General features: G+C 42.0%; 1 protein-coding gene across 8 annotated transcripts in view; it reads left to right on the plus strand.

Annotated features, from left to right (window-relative positions):
- Positions 1-4226: 4226 nt before the first annotated feature.
- MTMR6 (myotubularin related protein 6) overlaps positions 4227-17748 on the plus strand; it is a 29807-nt gene continuing 16285 nt past the window's right edge. For 3 of the 8 annotated variants that reach the window (XM_075715835.1, XM_075715875.1, XM_075715850.1), the window contains exons 1-7: positions 4227-4276; positions 9098-9214; positions 11163-11325; positions 12304-12461; positions 13207-13335; positions 14401-14535; positions 15708-15840. In XM_075715835.1, the coding sequence (XP_075571950.1) occupies positions 4253-4276; positions 9098-9214; positions 11163-11325; positions 12304-12461; positions 13207-13335; positions 14401-14535; positions 15708-15840 (859 nt within the window). In that variant the 5' untranslated portion in view covers positions 4227-4252. Of the gene's footprint in view, positions 4277-9097; positions 9215-11129; positions 11326-12303; positions 12462-13206; positions 13336-14400; positions 14536-15707; positions 15841-17748 lie in introns of those variants that run through there. The other 5 variants (XM_075715826.1, XM_075715843.1, XM_075715867.1 and 2 more) reach the window with 5 other exon arrangements.

Below are 17748 nucleotides of genomic sequence, written 5' to 3' on the forward strand. Positions count from 1 at the left end.
GGCGGCAGCGGCGGGAACGGCCGGAGAGCGGGGCTGGGAGACGGCGGCGGGCCCCAGCCGCGGGGGCCGAGGAAGGCGGCGGTGGCGGCGGCCTCCTCAGGGTCCGGACGGGCGGCGGCGGCAGCGGCCTCCTCGGCTCCTCAGCGCCGCATCGCGCCCGGCGCCAACTTCGAACCGAGCGGCGGCAGCGAGCGCGCGGACGCCAGCCACGCTCCCCACGCGCGCCCGCCGCAACGCACCACGGGACGGCGCCGCCGCCGCGCCGCCCGCCGGCCCTTAAAGCGACAGTAACGCGCGGGGCGGCGGCGGCCGCTCGGCCCGGCCCCTCGGCGGGTGCTGCCGCCTTCGGGCCAGGCTGGTGGTGCGGTCGGCCGAGGGTGTGCCGCTCCGCAGGGCACCCCAGAGCCCCGCGTTTGAAAGATGGAAGCGCCGGCGGCTGAAGACCGGGGGAGGCCGCAGCCCCCCTGGGCACACGACGCCCGGTGGCTTTTTGGATACCGCCCTTGCCAGGTGTCACACCCGCTGGCAGCCAGGCCAGGCCGGAGGGGTTGCGGGCCTGGGCACAGCCCTCGCAAAAGAGGTGAAGGTAAAGGAGACCCTTTCTCGGCGAGGCACCCAGCAGGAGCCAGCCTCCCCCTGCAGCACCTCAAGACTCATCGAGTGTTGACCCGGCACCTTTCCGAAGGGTTTGTGGTGCCCACCCTGCCAGTCCCAAAACCTGCCCTTTGCGGCTGCTGGGGCTCCCCTCAGCTCTTGACGGGCAGTCAGGACAGGCTGTGATCCTCAAAGGTTACCTCCGGCTGACCGGCCAGGAAGCAGGAAACCAGTTCAGAATGCAACTCAAATTCCACGAAACCCCCAAAACCTGGAGTGTGTCCAGAGAAGGGCAATGAAGCTGGTGAAGGGTCTGGAGCACAGGCCTTATGAGGAGCGGCTGAGGGAACTGGGGTTGTTTAGCCTGGAGAAGAGGAGGCCGAGGGGAGACCTTATCGCTCTCTACAACTACCTGAAAGGAGGGTGTAGTGAGGTGGGTGTTGGTCTCGTCTCCCAAGTAGTTAGCGGTAGGACAAGAGGAAATGGGCTTAAGCTGCGCCAGGGGAGGTTTAGATTGGATATTAGGAAAAATTTCTTCAGGGAAAGAGTGGTCAAGCATTGGAACAGGCTGCCCAGAGAGGTGGTGGAGTCACCATCCCTGGAGGTGTTCAGAAACGGGTAGATGTGGCACCTTGGGACATCATTTAGTAGGCATGGTGGTGTTGGTTTGACAGACTGATGATCTCAGAGGTCCTTTCCAACCTTAGCAATTCCTAGTTTTATTTTCATTAAAAAATTAAGCCAGCCACCAAGCCAGGAAACATGAAATTAATTATTACTCTCCCCTTAATTGGTTTAGTGTTGGCCTTGGTAGTGTTAAGTTAATGGTTGGACTGGATGATCTTAAAGGTCTTTTCCAACCTAAACAATTCTATGATTATTTGATTCTATGATTAATTTCTGGCTGAACCTGGGCTCACAGGCAGCACGATGGCACATGGCTCCCATCTCCCCAGGGACCCATTGTTTTTTAGCACTGTTGCACAAACTACGGCACATGAATGTCACAAACTCAATTACTAATTACTGCCCGTATTTACTGCACAAATTACCGCTCATGTTTTTCCTACCAGGCTGTACTTCACGCACATATACTGCACAGCACTGTGTGAAGCTGTGTAAATGGTTCCATCCCTGCCCCGTCTGGTCACTGGATCATGGTGCATCTTCCACATAAAGCTGGGGAACTGTAAGAAACTGCTGAACTGCTGAAATGCAAGGGAGTTTCTCAAGAGTATCCTACGCACCACATTTGCTCAGGAAAAGGCATTACTAGACTTTTCTTTTAAATCTACCTGATAGCCTAGATGAATCATAGTGCTATGAAAGCTTTCAGATGATGACCTCCAGAGTTTCTCAAAGCATCCCAAATGATGCAAATGCCTCTATGTTCTGCTGCTCAGTGCTGTGGCTGCTGAAGACTGTGGATGGCTGACAGGTATTATTTACTGAAAAGATCTTTGGGATTATTTACGGGTGACTGGGTTGCTGTCCTTTACACAAGGGAGAGCTTCAGGCATTCAATTAAATGTAATTTGTGATGTTTAGTCCATGTTTACTTACATACTGCATGCACATGCCTATCTTTGAACATCTTAAAAAAATGAAAGCCCCAAAACTATGAAAATGTTAAATGTTAAATGGCATGATTCCTGTGGAGTCATTTGTCAACAAGTTCTTCTGATCTGACAGGCCACGAAGTGATAAGATATATTGGCATAACAGAAAAAGGGGACTTGTCAAGGAAAGAGTGATGCCTTTGTAGAATGATTTTAATAACTCATGACAGTCTATGAATGTCACCACTCAAAAACTTTAAGTTCAAGACCATTAAGTCTGTATGTTAATAGAAGAGGTTAATTTTGTATAAAAACTGTCCTACTGAACCATTTCTAATTTAGATAATAATCACGAAAACAGCAAGACTTATATAGCCCATTGTGCAACCTTTAAGCTAAGTTTTATCACGTCTCTTAACTACTGTGCAGCACATGCAAGATTTTTGTGCACTAGCACCCACGCAGCTACGACATGGGTGAGTCACTGCACTGTGCAGCTTGTTACTTCATTCTTGTAGAGCCTAAAACTCTAACCCCCCCAACACTTCACCAGCAAGTTCTTACTTCAGTAAGGCCCTTGACACTGTCTCCCATAAGATCCCCACAGAGAAGCTGTCAATGTACAGGCTGGATGAGCAGCGAGAATGGCTGGGCACACAGGGATGTGATCAGCGGCACAAAGTCTAGTTGGAGGCCGGTAGTGACTCATGGGTCAATACCAGGTCCAGTCCTATTTAACATCTTCACTAATGACCTGGATGATGGGGCAGAGTGTACCCTCAGCATGTTTGCTGGTGACAGGAAACAGGGAGGAGTGGCTGATGCACCACGGGGTCATGCTGCCACCCAGAGGGACCTTGACAGGCTGGACAAATGGGCTGACAGCAACCTCATGAAGTTCAACAAGGAGAAGTCCTGCACCTGGGGAGGAACAACCCCAGGCACCAGTATATGCTGGGGGCCACCCACGAAGAAAGCAGCTTGTCCAAAAAAAGACCTGGGGTTGAACATGACCCAGCAATGGGCCCTTGTTGCCATGAAGGCAAATGGCATCCTGGGCCGCATTAGGCAAAGCACTGCCAGCAGGCTAAGGGAGGTGATCCTTCCCCTCTACTCGGCACTGGTGGGGTCACACCTTTGCACACTTGTCTGGAGCATGATGAGGAAAGGCTGAGAGAACTGGAACTGTTCAGCTTAGAGAAAAGAAGGCTCAGGGGGACCTTATCAATATAAATACCTGAAGGGAGGGTGCAAGGAGGATGGAGCCAGTCTTCCCTGGGGTGCCGAGTGACAGAACAAGGGGCAGTGGGAACAAACTTAAAATACAGGAGGCTCTGTCTGAACATCAAGAAACACTTTTTCACTGTGAGAGTGACTGAGCACTGGCACAGGTTGCCCAGACAGGTGGCGGAGCCTCCATCCTTGGCGATATTCAAAAGCCACCTGGACGTGGTCCTGGGCAACTGGCTCTGGGTGGCCCTGCTTAAGCAGGGGGGTTGGACTAGGTACCTCTGGAGGTTCCTTCCCACCTCAGCTCCTCTGTGATACTACAACAAAAAGGACCATCTTCCAGGAATTTCCCCATTCGCAAGATTCTAAAAGACTGAAACGCTCTGCGCCCTGAGAGGCCTGGGTGACCAAGGCATGGCTCTCGTTTTCCACACACCTCCTGCCACCCCACCGCGGGGCCCAGGACCGCTCTCTCCTCAACGCCGGCTGCCAGGCGAGGTTTCACTGCCAGCACTGAACTCCGTGGCTCCCAGCACAGCAACCACTGCCCCTTCCTCCCCCCAAATCTCACAGAGAATCCCTGGGGCAGTGCGGGGGACAGCGCGGCCCGGGCCGTAACCCCCCGCCGCCCCCGCCGCCGGCCCGGCGCTGCCTCACTGCCAGAGCGCGACCGCGCATGCGCGCTGCCCGCAGTGCGGCGGAGAGGTAGCGCCCCGCCCGCCCGCCGCCAGGGGGCGCTGCAGGCAGGCAGCGCCGGCATTGCCCCGCCCAGCGGCCGCCCCGCCCCGCCCCGCCCCGGAAGCGTTTCTAGGTGACGGCCGCCCCGGCCCGGCAGCGGCACGGCGGGCGGCGGAGGAGAGGGCGCCGCTATGGAGCACATCCGCACCACCAAGGTACCCTGGCCTGCACCCCTTGGCGGGGCGGTGAGGTGATTCGAGGGCGGGGGAGCGGTGGCCTTGGTGGTGCTGCTACACCGGTAACTGCGGGGCCGGGAGGGCCTGTTGGGCCCGGCGAGTTCCTGCCCCGCCGCTGTCAGCTGTGGGCGAGGGCGTTATTGTCGTCGTCCTCCTCCTCCTTCCATTTTGTGGCGGGTGCCTTCCTGCGAGGGGCTCTGGGGCGGTCCGTGCCGCTCGGGGTGGCCCTGGGTCCCGCTGGGGGCAACCGGGTGCCTTCCCCCGGGCCCTGCCGCCGCAGGGCGGCCAGCTGCGGGTGTGGGGCCCGTCCCGGCGGGCTCTGCCCTTCTCGGCTGGGCCCCCTCCGAGCCGAGGGGCTGGAAGGGGTAGAAGTTCCCGTGGGGAGCTCGGTGCGTGCTGCGCCGGTGGGGCCCCGCGGGAATGAACCGTTTCCTTAATAAGAGGAACACGCTAAAAATTCTGGTGTAGCACGGGCTGTGAGGGAGAGGAGCAGCCAGCTGGGAGAGGATTGCAGTTGGGTTTTGGACTTGGATGTGGTTCCCTGCAGCTTGTATTGTCAGCTTTGGAGGCAAATCAGTTGTGAAAACAACACTCCCTCCCCTCCCCCTTTTACAGACTCTGGTGTGTGGCGTTAGGAATGCAAGCTGTCGGTATATGTACAATGTGTTAGGCTACTCAAAAAAGTTAGCTAAGCTGCAGTTGATATTTTAGACTTTTCTGATTTTTTTTCTAGTTTTAGTTTGTTAGCTTGTCTTTCTTCTGTAATTAAGATGTGAAAAAAAGATGCAAGTCTTTTTTGTATATAATTTTTAAGTAAGTCTTTAAGTCACAACTTTTCTAGAATTAAATTTCTAACAATATTTTTCTTATCTCACTCCAGCCCTGACTGCAAGGGCTGCTGAATAGACTGCCCCTCTCTGTTGGGTACTGGAAATTGTCAAGTAATTAGTTTCCTAACCTGTCAGTCTGACTTTAAACTAGACTTACAGATGTGTGGAGAAAAGGAGTGGTCGCATTTCAGTTCCAAATAGTAGGTTTATAACCAATAATTATATAGAAGAATAGGCTTTTAATTTTTTTTTTAGTAACAGCTTATATAAATTTTATATGAAATGCATATAGCTAATTCTGTTTTTCATATATATTCATATGTGCATATATGAAACAGGAGGAAGGTCTCTGATGAAGCTACTCTTAGTGACACTTTAGCTTACTGGATGGAATAATCTTGCACCAGTCTGACAGATTGGAGATAAGGTTTCTTTATCAGCCTATTTGCTTATAAACCTGAAACTCCTTGTTTGGTAACTTAATATTGTATTGTTACAGTCAATAGCTAATTTAGAAATAAAAACTGGACTAAAACCAAAGTCTTTTGATGATCTGAGTAGCTGTTTAACTTTCAAGCCTGATATTGAGACTAGAAGGGCTACAGGTCACTGACAACTTTGCATCTGCAAGTGGTTGTGTTTCTGCATGTTTTTGGGACCCTGCTGGGGAAAAATACTTCATGTAATAATACAACTGAAGAGAGAAACAAGCTCTGAACACAGCTTACAAGATACAAGACTTACTACTTGAAGCAATTACTTCTATAATTCATACCAAAAAAATTATCCATTCTAAAAATACCAATTTCATGGCTAGAAATAGCATGGGTTTTTGGTTGTAATTGTGATGCTTGCTTAGCTTTTTGTAAGCTTTTGGTTTCTTGAATATCTAGATGGATTAAAAAGCATGTACGCTAGATGGTAATAACTGAGTATTAAAGTCATAGGAAGAAAGGAAACTAAAGTACAGCCTGCACTGTGGGCCTTAAAAGTTCAGTGCATGTGTAGGCTCAAGTGGGATCTCATTTCAGCCATTCTGAGACACATTTACTTTTTCTCATCTGACAGTACTTCACAGTTTTTCAATTTGGCTTATTAAAGTAATAGTGAAATAAGCTTGAAAACAGTGCAGTCTTGCACAAAGTAATTGCTGTGCTGGGAAGCTGTCATCACTCGGAGGAGGTGCTGAAATAGGTTTTATTCCTCCTCAAATTTCAGTTTGGAAATGTTGAAGTTAAAATTGTCTTAGAACTGTCGGATAGCTACCTGAAATAAAGTTTAGCTTTTTGTGAAATTAAACTGTCCAATGGATTTATGTTGAATAAAGAAGTGAGGTCAACTTAAAAATCACTTCTGTCTGAGAATACATATTTAAATAGCAACGAATTATGAAAACCAGTTCACAATGTGTCTTAAGTGACGGTAGTGATAAAATTACAAATAAGAATATTGTGGTTTTGCAATGAAGCTTTAAAAGTAGTGTCCTTAAAAATATTTTAAAGTAAAACATAAACTGGAATTTCTTTAGTCAAATCTGTTAGTATATTTGAAGTCAAATTGTTTTAGTGAAAATACTGATGGGTTTTCTACTGGAGGTGGAAAGTTTTGCTTAGCTTGACTACTAAATCCTAAACTTACGTTTGCAAGCCTGAGACTTAAATGGGGAAGGGAAAACTCCTTTTAATTTCAGTCAATGTCATACAAAGTTGTAATAAAAGAATTTTGGAGTAACATACTGTAATTATTTTTGTGTTGGATCAATTGTTCTAATTTAATCCTTCAGCTTTTTTAATGCAAGGTTTTGGAGGTATAGTTTCAACCTTCTTTTCTGTTCCAACTTGTCTCCTATATTAAAGCATTTCTTTTTTTTTTTTTCTCTTTAATCTGTAACTTCTAGTCCTGATAAACTGGTGACTCTTTCACTGTAAATACTCTTTGTTATTGAGGTAGCTGTTCAAATTCCTACGGGTGTAAAAACTCGCTAATTTGTTAGTGCTAGCTACTGTCAGAATATCACTTCTGACGACTTAAATGATCTTTGTTTACAGATGTGCTAAAACTCAATAGCAGTCTTCAATTTCTTAATCTTGTGAACCCATTCTCTTCAAAAATGATGACTGACTTGCTTTTTATAACTAAGGATTTGCCAAACTTTACCATTAAAAAGAGAAACAAAAGTGTCTGTCTAGCTGAGTACCCATTAAAGCTGGCTTGGGTCAAGTTCAAACGAACATGTCATCTATAGAGGCTGAATCTAAATTACATTTCAGTTGTCTTTAAGAAAGTGTATCTAGAACTTTGCTTTCAGAATTCTTGAAGACTTTACCTGTGTAAGAGGAAGCTGGAGCACTAATGCCTGTCCTCATCTAGCATAGAAATACAGATCTGAGAATAGCTGTCTTACTACATGGAGGAGAATGGAACTTTGCGTGCTGGGATTTTGTGGGTTGTGTTACTGGAACAAAACTGGAGCAGTTTCTGTGCACTACTTAATTTGCTGGGGAGGTGCGGTGCCAGGTACCTGAGCAGTTGCTGCTGTGGCACTGCTCCAAAATGAATTCTGCATTTTGGCTAATAGTGATTTATGGTGCTCTGTATCTGAGCACTGATACCTTGCTGGTTACAGCATAATGTATTTTGAGGTACTGATGCATGTAGCTTCCATGTTTTTTGCTTTCTAAACTGAAATCTAGAATATCATAGTAGCGCTTGGCTTTTAGTAGATACTTGTATTTTGTCCATTTTGTTTTGTATGCATGAAATTGCTTTTCTAACTTCCAAACACAAAATTAGGCCTTGCTAATAAGAAATACCTGAATTGAAAAGACAGTTTTTAGTGTTTTATATGTGTTTTAGTAGATAGATAAATTGGTGCATGTGAATTAAAACCGGCTTAATATCAGCACAGTGGGCTCTCCTAGTCACCTCCTCTGGGTGCTGGTCTTGCTGGTGTGGAAGTTTTTGGAGTTCTGCCATGCATTTAATGGCAGCGGCAGCAAGCCTCAAGCATAAGAGCTTTTACTTGGCATTAATGAGACAGTGCTGCCAAGAAATAGAGGAATGCATGGAGATAAGCCATTCGCCGCACTCCTTTCCTGTTGTTGCACACAAAGAATCACGTAATGTTTGCTTCAAATAAAGCAAACTGTGGAGCACATGAAGTTACAAGCAGCAGATCAAACGCAGGCCATCTAGAAATCACTTTCTTTTGAAATGTTTTCCATATGATTGAGATAAAAATGTTGATGGAATACCAGGAGGAGAAATTTGCCCTTTTAAGACTCGAGCTTGAAATACCTGCTTCAAATGACAGCACAGTCCTTGAATTTCTAGAAGATTGTTATAATTATTAGTATAATGCTTACATTTCATTAGAGTTTGACTACGAGGCAAGGTTATGATGATCTAGACTTTTAAAGTTGGAGATGATTCAAAAGACAGTTGATACCTAAAATTGAAGTCAGGAGGACATAATCTTTATGGCTTTGAGTCTGCAGACAGCTGACGAAGCATGTTGCTGAGATCAGCTGTTAATTCAGTGCTGCCATCTCAATAACAGGAAATTGTTAGTGTGTGTTTGCTCTACTTTGGGGAAGCAGTCTAAAAAGCTTGGTAATTAATCATTCTTAATTATGTCTTTAAAAACTTGGTATCCTGGTCTCTTTTACTAGTAAATAACCGCAGTAGTTATGTATATGGACTAAGCATTCTCATAAGCCTAGCATTGTGCCTTCATTATGCACTTTTGTATTGAAACAGGTTATTTTGACTAGTCAGTCTTCTCAAAGCTTATGTGACCACTATTGTGTTCTTAATAGTTTGGCCTCAATAGCTTTGTGTGCTGTGTTATGCTTTGTACCATTTTCAAAATCATTGCACGAACTGACAGAGCTTTTGCAAAGTTAGGGTTTTGCTTTCTGCAAAAAGCAAAAATTTAAGTTTTGCTCCCTCTCCTCTCTTTTTCTTACAGGTAGAGCAAGTGAAGTTACTAGATAGGTTCAGCACGAGCAATAAGTCACTGACGGGAACTCTGTACCTTACGGCAACTCATCTGTTATTCATAGATTCAAGCCAGAGAGAAACGTGGGTAAGGATAATGAACACTCGCGGTTCAGAAGCATAGGTTCTCCAGATGCATTTGTTCTTCCTGATCCAAGGTTGAATTTGTTTACTAAAATGTTTGTCTAAGTTAAGTTATTTCCCATGCTCTCCTTGTTTATGGTATCATAATAAGTTAATGATTTGCATATTGTGCTCTTGCATGACACTGCTGCAGTTGAAATTGGGTAGTATTGAAAGTGTTTGCTTCTTCAAGCTGCTGTAATTCCTTCCATAGCCTTCACTTGTATTCCTGAGTGAAAGTGTGGTGGTTTTCTTTAAATAACTGACTTGCACTGCAGTTCAGAGGCAGGAGTGGAAGACTGTTAGATAGTTTAAGCATCAGGCTTAAAATTTCTGTGTTAACTTAGCTTGTATTTAGATCCTGCCTAGGTTAAATGAGACAGTAAAATCTAAAGGTCTAGGCTTTGGTGAAATATTGAAGATCCCATGCCCTTTTTTAGAGTGGTAAGCAGCTTTTTCTTCTCAAGTGTTTATCTCTGGAACAAAAGAATTCAGAAGGGGCTGCAGCTTCTTGGTGACCACTACCAATGTTGTACAACCAAAGTTGAATAGTACAGTAATTCCCATTAGTTTTTCTGCTCAGTGCCCTGGTGGTACACGTGTGGACATGAAGTTCTGGCTTCCATTGTAGCCCAGCTGTCTGACTGAATTCAATGTGTTAAGTCTGTCATCCTCCAGGATGAAATCTCATTTCCTTGGGTGTGGTTAACTTTTTTTCTGTAGGCGTGTCTTTCTGGGTTACTCTTAATCTTGTATCCTGGTTATCTGGCTAGATGCCTCATGGTGCTTTCAGGAAAAGTTATTTTTCCATTATTTGTTCTTGGATACAATGTGCAATTTTGTACAAATTAAACAAAACGGGTTATTGGGGAGAACATGATTCAGATGCATTACTTACATCTCCCTGTGCACTACAGTAAAAGGTTTCATTTTCGGGAAGATGAATATATAGTCAGAGTATTGCATTTATGTGATGATAATGCAAGTACCAAGTATAATTATGATAATGTCTCCAAGATATATTCTCTCTGTAAATGCATATTTGGCAGTATAGTTTTCAGATGCCTGTCTAATTCTGATCAATATGTAAGAGGAGATGATTGCTTCAGTGAGTAATTGAAATGCTATCAAGAACATCTTGTTCAGTTGAGGTAATGTATCAGTGGCTTTCTTCCCGTGGTTGAACAGCTGTTACTTTCCCATGTATTTTCTTAAATTTCATGTAGATTTGCCACAGAAATGGATCTATGGAGGGCTTTTGTATATCCACTACTGTGACAGTCTTCTGTTAAGAGTGGTTGCAAAGCATTTAGCTGAGAGACTTTCATGTCTACATCGTGCAATGGATAATACAGGAGATGTCTTATCTCCTGTTCATTCTATAGATGTTAAATACGGGAATTCTAAAATCTTCAGCATCTTCTGTATCTGTTATATGTTGTTTCCCTGATTTGCTTTAGTTTGCCTGAAAATTCTGAAGTATGTTCCTGTACATCCTTTAAAAAAAAAAAAAAGGCAGATAGCCAATTTGGATGCTGCCTAATTAGATGTCAGCATGTCAGTTAGCAAAGTTATAGAAGAGGACTGAAGAACCCCAGTGGAATTTTACTACTTGGTGGGTTGGGTTTTTTTTGCATTTAGAAGGATATTTACTGCCCCTTATAAACATTAGGTAACCCCTCAAAATATGAGGGAAGACAGTAATGAAATTTAGACAAATTATGGTATCTTGACCAAAACGCCAGTCTTGGATTTCCTCTAAATTTATTTATTTTTATAACTAAATGATTGACAAAATTAGTCAAAATCCATATTCAGCGTTGTTTAATGTGTCTTATAATTGCTTTTGTAAATAGTATGCTGTAATCATTTTTCATTAGTGTGCTTACACTGTGAGTTCTTGTATGCTGCAGATACTACATCATCACATTGCTGCAGTGGAAAAACTTCCCTTGACTACCTCTGGCTGCCCCCTTGTCATCCAGTGCAAGAACTTCAGGATAGTTCACTTTGTTGTTCCCAGAGAGAGAGATTGTCATGACATCTATAACTCTTTGCTTCAGCTGTCAAGAACAGGTAATACTTCTAACTGTAAAAGACTTTGCAGTATATGCCTGGATAATGAGTTGGCAGGGGGAAGAAAAATCCATGGCATTTTTTTTTTTTAAACATGCGTTATGTAAAGTGTTTTAAATGGATTTGATATGTAAAAGAATTTTAATGATTTAAGTATTAATCTGCATACAAATTCAGAAGATGTGTTGTCTGGCTTTTGTAGGTGACTGATGTTCACTAACAGAATGTGAGATTCCTGTATTTTTTTTGCATTTCTAATATTATCCCTGAAATTGTGAATATAAATGCATATAGTCTTTCTTAATTGGTGTGTTCCGTGGATAAAATGCTACTAAGCAAATGCTAACTTGTTACTGATTTCATGCAGTTTCAAAAATAAAGCTGAAGTTTTTATGCTAAAATAGCACTACCAGTTCAGCTTTACAAGAGACTTCTGTCACCTAGTATGGTCTTTTTTTGTGTGCTTTGTGTTTAGAACAATGTAAAATGTCATCATCTGTGGTAGGTGAATAGTGTATTAGGAAAAATGTAAAATATTTTGAAAGCTTTTTTGCTTTAAAGGTCAATAGATGTAAATTTCTGTTCTTACCTCCAAAAATTGTTTGTTCTTGTAGCTCTTGTGAAGTCTTCTGATAATTCTACCTTTTGTCTTGTTTAATTTTGTCAGTCTTCATTTTGTGACTTTGCCCTTATGGCTTTAGAAATGTCCTGGCTGAAGTAGGCCAAGCACACTCAAGAAAGCTCTCCTAACTTGCCTTTAACTAAATATCTATAATTGTGTCAGTTAACAGTGTGATGGTTGCAGAATAAATATTTCAGGAACGTCAAGTGTCTATTTAGTTTTGCTTCTGAGAATCTTGAAGCCTGAAACTTTCTCTGCAGTTTGGGCAATTTCAAGACTTGTCAACTGTGCTACCTTTTTCCACTCAGACATTTTTGGGGACAACTCATTACATAGTCTTATTCTTTACCTTTTAGCAAAATATGAAGAACTGTATGCCTTCTCCTATAATCCAAAACAAAATAAATCTGAACAAGCCGAAGGTTGGCAGCTTATTGATCTAGCAGAAGAATATAAGCGAATGGGAGTGCCAAATGCTAACTGGCAGTTATCTGATGCAAATCGTGATTATAAGGTAAGTGTTGTAATGGAAACATGTCTTGCTCTGCATCTTTCTGGTATATCCTCTGACTCTAGTCCTATAGAAAACAGTCTAATACTATTAAATCACTTGGCTTGCAGCATAAGCAAAAACTTGCAGGTGGGGACAGTTAACTCCTTAAGGAGTGTGTGATCTCACAACTTTAGTTGAAGTTTTTTCCAAGGCCTCATTGAGAGTGTGTGTGCATGGATGTGTGTGTTCTTTGGGATTGTTTCTAGAGTACTTACTTGTTCAAAGCCCAGCCCCAGCAATTCTGGTGCTCTGCAGCTTTGTTATCTCTCTTAACTAAGACGGATTCTACTGTAGCATTTGCAATGTTGGCTGTGGGAGACAATGGCTGTGGTGGTGCGGCTGATTCCAAGATTAGATTTGATCTTACTTTGTAGTCTGCAAATACAAAAAATGAGGGAAGTACTTTCAATATTTTATTTGAAACACACTCTTAGCATTTCTACTGAAGAGTTGCATTCCTGAGAGGTGAATGTTAGTATATCAGTGCTTTCCAGCAGTGCTTGGTTGTATACCTTGGACACCAATTAGTAGTACTTTATCCATGGCTTGTCTCCTCTTCTGAGCTATTTACGTGTATAGAGGAATATGTTAGTGTTTATCCTTTGTCTCTTATTTCACCTAACATATCTCAAACTGGATGCAATAAAACTAGTATAGGCTCTGTGCCTTGTACACAAAAATAAATTTATGTATCTGTGTCTTTCAGATTTGTGAAACCTATCCTAGAGAACTTTATGTTCCAAGAACTGCAAGCAAGCCCATAATTGTTGGTAGCTCCAAGTTCAGAAGCAAAGGAAGATTCCCAGTGTTGTCATACTATCATAAAAAAAAAGAGGTATAGTGTGTTTTTCCTTTTAGTGCAAATGTGGTAAAAAGTATTTCTCAACACTTGGCAGTAGTTCAGGGTAGGTAGGGAGGTAAGTACGGTGACTTGTATGAGACTGGTATAACTCATGATAACCTTAAATACAGCTGACACTAGTGGTGTCTAACAGGATGTTGAAATAAGCTAAGCCAGTTTAAAAGAAATCCTTAAGTAATCAGTTGATGATCAGTTCAATCAAAGCTTTCAGAAACTGACCTTAAGATAACTGAAGATAGCTTTTTGTCAAGTGATCTGTCTTCCTTGATATATCAAGAATTATATCTCTTAGGTCAAAATGGGGGTTAAAAAAAAACCCCACACCCCAAAAGAATAGAACTGGTTCTTTAAGGAGGAATTTGCAAGGTAAAAAGAACTAGAGGATGAGAAATAAGATTTTGCAGGGTTTGGTAGAGAATGGTGTGAAGCAGCATCTGCTTGCCTTGGCTAGGGGTTATCTTTGAAGGGAGAGAAGGATTGTTACCTTGCTGAGTTGAAGAATTTATGAAGGATGGCTATTAAGCTACTAGGTGTATTTGAAGATAATTACTATTTGGAAGATGCACCTGATACCTTCTGAAATACATTATCTCTTTGAATATGACATGATGAAAATTACATTAGAGGATAACATATTGTACTTGAATAATAAAATTGTACTTGCAGGAGTAAACCAACTATAATTCATTTCATACTAAGAGAGTAACTTGCTTTCCTAAAGTGTATTTTTTCCCGACTATATTTTTTTTTTTAAGTTTTATACTTGGCGAAAGTCCACCGTGTAAACTGGTGCCTTGCCCATGTAGATGAGCCTGAAAAGCTGTTTTGATAAACTTTTAGATTTAAGCTGTAGGTACTGTGTTTGAAGGTCTGCAAGTTGATGTGCTTAAAAAAATTGGAACACCTAAACTTTTTTTAGTTTAGTGCTGTTATCTGCTAAATGAAACAATTTATTTCGGTATCTTTTTAGAATTATGCAAAGCATTTTGACTACAGGTATTAAACTGATGCTGACTTGTTCTTTGTTTTCCATGGTAGGCTGCAATTTGCAGATGCAGTCAGCCTCTATCAGGTTTCAGTGCCAGGTGCCTGGAAGATGAACACATGTTGCAAGCCATCAGTAAAGCAAATCCTTCAAATCGCTACATGTATGTCATGGACACCAGGCCGAAGGTATGTACTTCAAGTTCTACAGACTAGCCTCTCTTCCTGAACACTAGTGTACAGGGATACAGTGTAATTTTGAACAATTTGGAGTTAAATATGACTCCATCATGGGCAAAAATGTTCTTTAAAGGTAAGGTCAGGCCTCTTTATTCAGGCGTTTAATTACTCAAAGAAGTTGAACCACTGTCAGGACTCAGCTAGAATTCACTGAATGTGCTAGTGAACTTCTGGGGAGGTGCATTTAAAAATATAGTTAAAACATAGTTAAGAAGTGAATAGTTGAGTGGGATCCAAGTCATTGTAACTGTTCAAAATTAAATTCATGAAATTGTGAACTGTGGTGGGGTTTCTTTTAGAATGGGAGGGAGTACTGTGTACTGTAAAATGTTCCATGGAAACTGCTATTGCTGTCTGTCTTAGCCAGGAAGAAGTAGGGGATACTCTGTTGTAGCATTCTGAGGTCATACTTCATCATTGTCTAATTAAATTGAATTATGTTGGGTTTTTGACCTGTGTTGGAATGTGTAGGGTAACTTTCACTCTTTAGACCCATCTGCATTTAAATTAGTATTATTTCACTCAAATCTCTGAACATGGGAGCTGGAAAACAAGGTTGTAAAGTAAAAATCCTACATTGTAGGATCTGCACTTATTTTGAGCAGGGTTCAGTAGTAGGTCGATCTGACAGACAGGAACTGAGCCAACCGTGGGTTTTCATAGTTGTCATTTTTATAGCTGCAGCAATTTACTAGCTGCTTACCCCCAAAACTGACATTTTTAGGATGCCTGGAAGTGCATGTATGGTTAAGTCTGGGTCATACTCTTTCCTTTCTAGGTTAGTTGTTTTGTAGTGTCTTTGCTCAGAAATGTTTGGAATTAAGTAAAGGCTTGTTGGTGGGAATATGGAGGAGAGAATAGGAGATTATTAAATGCATTATTCAGATGTGTCTCTATATTTAGACTGCCTGTTGCTTTTTATGTACTATCCCTTTCTTACATTTGAATGCTTTCAAGTTGATTTGCCACAAACTGTTAATTTATTAGAATCTATTTATAGTATGTGCTCTTGTGTGGTTTTTTCCCAGTATATTCCATTGAAATTGCATTACTTTCATTTCTTAATTTGAGATTTTTATTTCAAGTACTGGTTTTCAGTATTTTTATTTTGTTCTTTTAAGCTTAATGCAATGGCAAACAGAGCTGCTGGGAAGGGCTATGAGAATGAAGACAACTATTCTAACATTAGGTTCCAGTTTGTTGGCATTGAAAATATTCATGTAATGAGATCCAGCTTACAAAAACTTCTAGAAGGTATGTTCTAACTGTACTATAACAGTGTATATGAAAATAGGATTTTTCTGAAGTCTCTAATAGTGCTTATGCAAACTGTATTGATATTTCTGTATTTTATCCCAGCTCCGTTAGTACCAGTTTGCTGTGCTCTGTGGTAATGAGTTGCCTTAAACCTTTACCTTTAAACTGTAAACCCAATGGATGGAGTTACTTTGAAGAAAATTAACCGAGTGGCATGTATGCCTTGGGTGAACTTGATTAGTAGTCAGTGGTTTGTGGGAAAGACTTCTGTGTTTTCCAGGTATACACGCATGTATACACATGTAATATAAATACACAAAATAGTGTGTGTCTGTACATACATTTTAATATACAGAATACTGATTCTTCAAGGAGCACTTAGTTCCGCAGAATTCACAAGAAGCATATCGTCTGTACAGAACTTGAGCTCTCTGGCTCTTCGTGCTCTTTTGTGCTTGTAGGTACATCTTAAGTTTGCAGGTGGAAAAGCGAACCACTTCACCCTACCACTGCCTGCCACCTGGTGGTGAAAACGGGGAGACAGAAGTCTATTAAATAGTTCTGTTAATATTTTATTTAGGTAAACAGCTGAAAACAAATTTAAGACACTTTGCGTGTTACTACTGCAGTTAGAGTACAGTGGCAGAAGTCAGGCTTCCACACCTGACAAACAATACATATGTAAGTGCTTGCCTTTGAGAATTATGCAAATATTTCCAGTCATGGAAAAGGCTTATGCTGGTATGGAAGCCTATTTTGATGAAGACATTCTAGCTACGTTGGTTAAGAAATCTTACATACTAGTGGTGTAGTCATACTTCACTCTCATTGAGCCTGTATCTGCTGCTAACCTATTCTTCAGGCACTCTGTATGGAATGCTACTGGGCTTTGATAATATGTATTTTTGCAGTTATTCCTGCATGTACTTTATTGAAAGGACAGATGAGCAGTGTGAGACTGAACTTCAGTTTTAAAGTTTGGCACAATCCCTCTTTCTTTTTCTAATATCTTCCAGAAAACTAGCTAATAAATCTTGATTTATTTTTTTTTGAGGCCTGCTCCTGTGTAATGTCTGATGCAGAAGTGTGTGCAACACGCAGTTAAACTTCACAGACTTCATATTCCTTCGATTTGACTTAGCATCCCACCAACAGTACTTACCAAATATTTTTCTGTAGCTTTCATTAAGGATGGAATATGTTTTAGTTTTTCCTTGTGTGGCAGATTGGTTTATTTAAACTCAGTTGAAACAAAATCATGAGTAATGTCTATAGTAGTTCTTCAGATCAGGTTTTGGGGTGTATGAACACAGTTGTTCTACCTCTGTTCAGTCTGTATAATTCACTAGAGTTTTGCTGAATGCCAGTCTAGAAGTAGAAGCATCTTTAGGGGTAGGAAGGACCCTTAAAATTTAGGGAGGTATGCAGTAATTTACTCTTCAGACCCCTGTAGAAATGTTCCATCAGTGGGGTGATCAGGAAGGAAATGCTATGAAAATGGTTCATGGCTTAAAATGAGGAAACTGCTATTTAACTTCCGTGTACTAGTTTCCCCTGATGTGCTGAACTGAATGTTCTCAAATCAGGGATGCAATATCAATGACCCTATTTGTTCAAGAGCTATTGTAACTCGGACTGTCCTCCAGTTTTATTTCTAACAAACAACTGTTATTCTTCAGCATGTCCTGCTCCTAGGCTCTTTGCCTATCTGCCTGATTTCCTTCACAATCTTAATGATTCCATTTGCAAGCAGAATCTAAGACATAATCCTTTGCAACATCCTTTTGTAATGGGACCACACCGTGGAGCATGCTAGGGGGATTTACAGTCTATTCTTCATCTTGGATTCAGCTGGTTTTTAAGTCTCTTGCATGCAGTGAAACAAAACTTTTCTAAAATAGTTTT

This window comes from Pelecanus crispus, chromosome 1 (genome assembly GCF_030463565.1).
Source record: "Pelecanus crispus isolate bPelCri1 chromosome 1, bPelCri1.pri, whole genome shotgun sequence".
Taxonomy (NCBI): Eukaryota; Metazoa; Chordata; class Aves; order Pelecaniformes; family Pelecanidae; genus Pelecanus; species Pelecanus crispus.